We start from the raw sequence: 5866 nt of genomic DNA on the forward strand, positions 1-5866 counted from the left end.
GTGTGTGTGTGTGTGTTAAATTTAATGTATCATAAAATTTTTTATGTACATTCTGTAGGTAGATTTATGTATAAGTATTGTTATTATATATATTGTAATAAAATTTGACAAAATAAAAACATTTCATAAAAAAACAATTTATTAAATTTTAGTTAATGTTTTATTATAAAATATAAATTTATAATAGAAACTTATTTATGTAAAGAAAATTTTGGCCATTTTGAAAAATATAATGATGAATGAAATAAAAATGTACAAAAAAATGTATAATACTATAAGTATAAAAGTATAAAAATAAAAAAACAAAGAGTAGAAATTAAAAATAGAAACAATTTAACAACAACAAACAAGTAAAAAGAAAGAGAACTGTATAAAGAAATAAAAAAGAATTTTATTTTTTTAAATGGCTCAATTTTGATTAAAGATTGATTACGAAGAGCGTTAGAGACTTTTGAAAAAACATCTTTCGACGTTATCGGGAACGTTGTCGGGGATCAGAAATTTCCACCCTTCCAATTTACCACCACCTCTTGCTTGTAGCGCTACTCCAAGCTCACCGCCACCTATCTACAGTTGAATTGGCGGTGTTGGAAGTCACGACAGGTTTGCCAGAGTTGCAAGAAGAGTAGACTTTAAGCAGAACGGTTTTAAGGGCGTGTATCCATGCTCGCTCACCATCAGAGTGAGTTATAAATCGATTTATGTCCTGGCCAATGAGGGTTGGAAGTGGCGTATTCTGATTGGCCGGTACCTAGACCACTCCCACAGTGTTAATAAAGGCTCTGAACGAAAGCCGGTTTTACAACGCCACAACTGTTGCTTTGCTAAATGTAATGTAGATCAACGATGTTAAACATTCAGATGCAGTTTCCTTAATGTGATAATAAAAATTTTATAATTTCTAAAGTTCCAAATATTTATATTTTAATATTAATATAAATAAAATAAAATGTATATTAATATATTTTTTGTAGTTATAATTTCACTGCGTAATGCAAATATCAAATTTAATAAATACAAAATAATTGTTTATTAAAAGTCAAATTAAAAAATATTTTATATATAAAAGAGTACTTCAAAATATATGTTATTTAGCGTACAATGTATTTATATATTACTGTAGCAGTATCGTATTATTATTTATCTTTACTTTTTTATCTATTTGATAAAAAAATGAGCAATATTTTGTATAAATGTTTCTAATAGACTGTTTTACATATTTACGATATTAAATAGTAAGATTAGTATTAAAATTATATTACGTAAATGTAATATAATAAATAGCAGAAGGCACGTCTAACCATATTTGTATTATAAAAAAATAAATATTAGAGACATAAAAGTTAAATTACAAACTGTAAATTAATTTAAAATAATTTAAATGTTATTTGTTATTAAAATATAAAAAGAAATGGTTTAATTACATTTAAAAAACTTCCAGAGTAAGTTTGGATAAAGGGTTAGTTACTGTATATATATATATGTAAAGCACCTTTAAAATGAAATACATTACAATTATTTGATATTCGTAATTGTAGTATTATTGATGAATTATTTAACAATAGAAACGAGAGAGCGTACATTTATAATTACCTGGAAATACCGATAGCTTATGATATAATGGCAGTACAATGAATTCAATATGATCTACATCATTTTCAGCTCATGTTATCAATTAATTAAATAAACAATTTCGTTACATCATGAATTCTCACAATCTAATAAATCTAACCATTATCTGCGCTGTAATAACAAATTAATTTATAAATTATTTGTCTATCCAGTGATGTGTTATACTAAGAATTTTATTTGATGAACCTCTTTTCATACATTATTATACATTTATGAAAAGAGTCAGAATGAGATAAATAATTATATTTTTCATTCTCTCAAACTTTTAAATTAGTTACAAATATGGGAAAAGATATGGATGAAAGGTACCATTTACGAGTATATCTGTTATACAAACTGATTTTACAAACCTTCATAGTTTAGTCAGATATATTTTTCATATAACATTAAAAGGAAAAAAATCCATAAAATAATGTTAAATATATACAGATGTGTTATTATAAAAAAATTTATATAAGAATAATAATAAAATGAGTAAGGTTGAAGAAAGATAGCAAAGGTCACAAACAGGCCGTTATACCTTACCAACTCAACTCCAGATTGACATTTATTCACGGCTGCCTGGCATTGCTTGCTCTCTCCAAGTATCCATGATTGAGTACGAAAAGTCCCTCTTTTCTCCATGGTGAACCGCTCCGCCGTAGGCGTAGCCACATTGAGGCGTCGACATTGCTAGACCCCACCTTCTCGTTGGTAACTAGGGCTATGTCTACTCGGCTGGCCGTCTCAAAAAGCCGACCAATCCGCGATACGAGACGGCCACTGCCAACGCATAAAGTAGCGGAGGCGCCTTTGTCGCCTGGGTCTACGAGGGGTCGCAGAACGGAGGGTAAAAGAGGGAGAGGTGGTGAGCGAGTCGTTGGGCATAGAGGAAGAGAGGGGCCAGGCACGAGTTGACGAGTTGTGCGCACGGATGGGGCAAACACCACCCTCAGAGCGTAAAGGGTATGTGTATGGGTGCATGTAGTATTCGTACAGTCGCCTCTGGGGTTTCCCTTCTTCGTACCCGTCGCGCACCCATCGAGCAACCCCGCGTTATTCGACCGCTCAGTTGTCCAACGCCGCGACGACGACACGGTTGCCACGACGGCAAATACTCGAGCTGCTCTGTCCGGGACCATTTCTCGAGATCCTGTCTACGCCGCGTACGCCTTCCTCTTCTTCACACACGAAGTTGCTGTCAGGTGTTAACGAGCGCGTGTTTCAACAACCGAGCGAAATTTGGAATTTGTACGAACGCACCGACAAAATGCGATAACTGAAAATTATTCTGTGACTCGAAAATTCAACTTGGTTTAATCAACTGCCGACGGTGGATCATATCTTCATAGATGTAGGCGCAATAAAAGCTCTCAGAATAATGGAAATGTATTCAAGAGACATGTTGGCCGAGGCATTCTATCGAGGAAGTTGATAAACTCTGCCAAAACTCTTGGAATAACATCGATCATTTCCTGATCATTTAGTTCGCATTTTTTCCCAAAAAAGTAGTCATCAAATTTTGGGAAGTCAGTATTATTTCAATTGAGCCTGACAAATAAAATTTCACCTCTTGTTTTTAAATTTTAATAAATTTTTTTTCGAAGAATGGAGGCGATTCTGCAGAGAATGGACCAATTATCTCAAGCTTGAATGTGCTTTTATGAGTGAAATTACGCGTGACATTTCTAGCGTGTGTTGTTTAGTGTTTATTCAAAGAAGAGACATAGTTTCGAGTTACATTAAAAAAGATTCACATTTACGCGCAATAAAATAGTGTCGCAACAAGCAACAAACAGAGCAATCTGTACCTGATCACAACGAAAACATTCACTTCATCGAAGTAAAGCAAAGAAGAACAAGTAGAAGTTATAGATTATGATTAAAACGAAAGTAAGTAAGATTTGGCGTTTCGTCTGATGGAAGTGTATTATTCATCTTGCCGACGGTTATCAAATGTTGAATGAGAAAGATTATTTGCTGGTGACATTCTTTATTTTTTTACAACGAATCAGGGATCTTATTCTGTTGTTACTGATTGTGAGCACATTTATATCCAATACAGATATTTATATTAAAATTTCTTATAGATATCTACATGCAGAACATTTAAAGCTTACTAGATGTTCAAACTTCTTTTATGCTAATCGCATATGATATGACTGTAAATCTAATTTCAAACGGCCTTATGTCAAAGATATGAAATTTAAAAAAAGTATGCACTTGTGGAAATAATTGCTGCAAGCAGAGTGATGTTAAGGCCTATCAAATTTGAAGATGTTACTTCGTTAATGCTGACAATTTTTGTAAAAAATTACATTAAAAATGATAATGGTACTGCTCTTGTAATCCAGATTACAAATTTTGTAGTGTCTATTGGTTTCTGTGTTTAAACTTTAGAAAACCAGTTAAGTATTTTAAGAAACAATGTACAACGATTCTCTTCGATTGAGTTCCTAAACGTTGGAAGAAGAATTTTTCGAAGAAACCGAACAACGATCTATCTGGAAGACCTAATCGCGCGTTTTGTGGTTCAACAATTAGAAACACGGTAAACAAAGCCATAAATTCCCGAATGCACTCTGACATTAGCTGGTGGCACTATACGCAGCTCAATATTCGCTTGCAGCATCTTTACATCCCATTATCAAATATCTTGTGGATTGAAGATTAATGGTTAGTTCGTCCTTGTGAATACCCAATCAAGAATGTCGCTCTAAGCTTGTGCAATCTCAGTTAAAAAGGACACGAAAATGCCACAGCAGCAGCAGCGATCGGCGTTCGCAATTCAGGAGCTGCTGGGTCTAGATGGTACCGGAAATAGGAGTGGTACTGATCGCGGCTCTCCGCAAGGCTCACCACCCGCCGGAGTTTCGGCTGTTTCCTATGCTCCGACTGCACCTCATCACTCGAAATTATGGGAATACATGCCCAGCCTAAATCATTTAGGCAATTTGGGGAATCTGGGAAATTTGGGGAATCTGGGCAATCTTACGGCCTCAAGGATGGCCTATCTGAATGCGCAGGCGGCTGTGGCAGCCGCCTTTCTACCGCCACCTCATCCGCACCCAGCCCACCATGTAACACACCATCAGGTACATCAATCAGGTCAACTTCCGGCTTCGCCACCCGGCGTTAACCTGCATCCTGCGGCACACGCGCAGCACGTACTTCCTGGTACGGCTGTTACCACGAATCATCATCAACATAGTCCGACACAGCATACGCCGCCTCATGGTAAGTCAATGATTGTGAATTTGAGCTTTTATTAAGCAATAACTATTTGAATCTACTTATATCTAAGTTTTATATTAAAAATTCAAGGAATAAAATAACGGCTTAAAGCTTTAAGTTCTTTTTTTATGAAAAAATACTTGATGTAAAATAGATATAAATAAATAAATATATATTACTATAAAATATTGATATTTTTATTTCTTATTATTATACATAATTTATAAATATGTAATTATATTGAATAAATAAATTTATATCTGCTGAAAAAAAAAAGAAAATATTTCTTTTATGTTCTTTAAAAATCTTATTTTTACTTATGATCTTTAAAATTTTTAATCATTTTATAAAAAGTCTAACCTTCAATATTATTGTTAATATTATTGTCTTATTTAATATTCCTTAAATAATATATTTATCAATACGTGTACCGCAAACCATTCGGTAATTGTGAATGAGATTGAACTTATGACCCTCTATTTTCACAAACTCTGAAGTAAATTAATAGATGTATCGTCGTTCTAGCGTGAAACGAGCACTTAACTGCCACTTACAGCTATCACTTAACAGAGAGCCACTCAAGATCAAGTTACCGAAAATTGACACACGCCTTTGTCGCGCATCAATGTCGACACTGTATGTGCCAAGAATCTGGGGGAATTTTTGGGAAAATGGTATTTAGTTAGACAGCTGCATAGCTGTCTTATATTTTCAATATATACAAGCAGTAATTGAGTGTGTACAAGTGTTTATCGATCAAAGCAGGAATTACTTTTATTTAGTTAGCAGTCCAAAAATCAAACTATTATCATTCATTATAACTTGAAACTATTTTCCCTGCGGCATGTGAACAAATAATTTATTTTCATAAAACAATTTATTTTCTTCTTTTTTTATATTTACATAATATTGTTCTTTATTCACATTTTAATTAAATATAGCCAAGCACACGTAATTAACGAAATGCAATACACACACACACACACACACACACACACACACACACACACACACACACACA

At 33.7% G+C, this 5866-nt stretch overlaps 1 protein-coding gene across 1 annotated transcript in view; it reads left to right on the plus strand.

Annotated features, from left to right (window-relative positions):
* Positions 1 to 4364: 4364 nt before the first annotated feature.
* Positions 4365 to 5866, plus strand: part of LOC108749580 (visual system homeobox 2-like) — a 71584-nt gene continuing 70082 nt past the window's right edge. The window contains exon 1 of the mRNA XM_018488362.1: positions 4365 to 4848. Coding sequence (XP_018343864.1) covers positions 4365 to 4848 — 484 coding nt within the window. The remainder of the gene's footprint in view (positions 4849 to 5866) is intronic.

This window comes from Trachymyrmex septentrionalis, unplaced genomic scaffold (genome assembly GCF_001594115.1).
Source record: "Trachymyrmex septentrionalis isolate Tsep2-gDNA-1 unplaced genomic scaffold, Tsep1.0 scaffold30, whole genome shotgun sequence".
In the NCBI taxonomy this organism is placed as follows: domain Eukaryota; kingdom Metazoa; phylum Arthropoda; class Insecta; order Hymenoptera; family Formicidae; genus Trachymyrmex; species Trachymyrmex septentrionalis.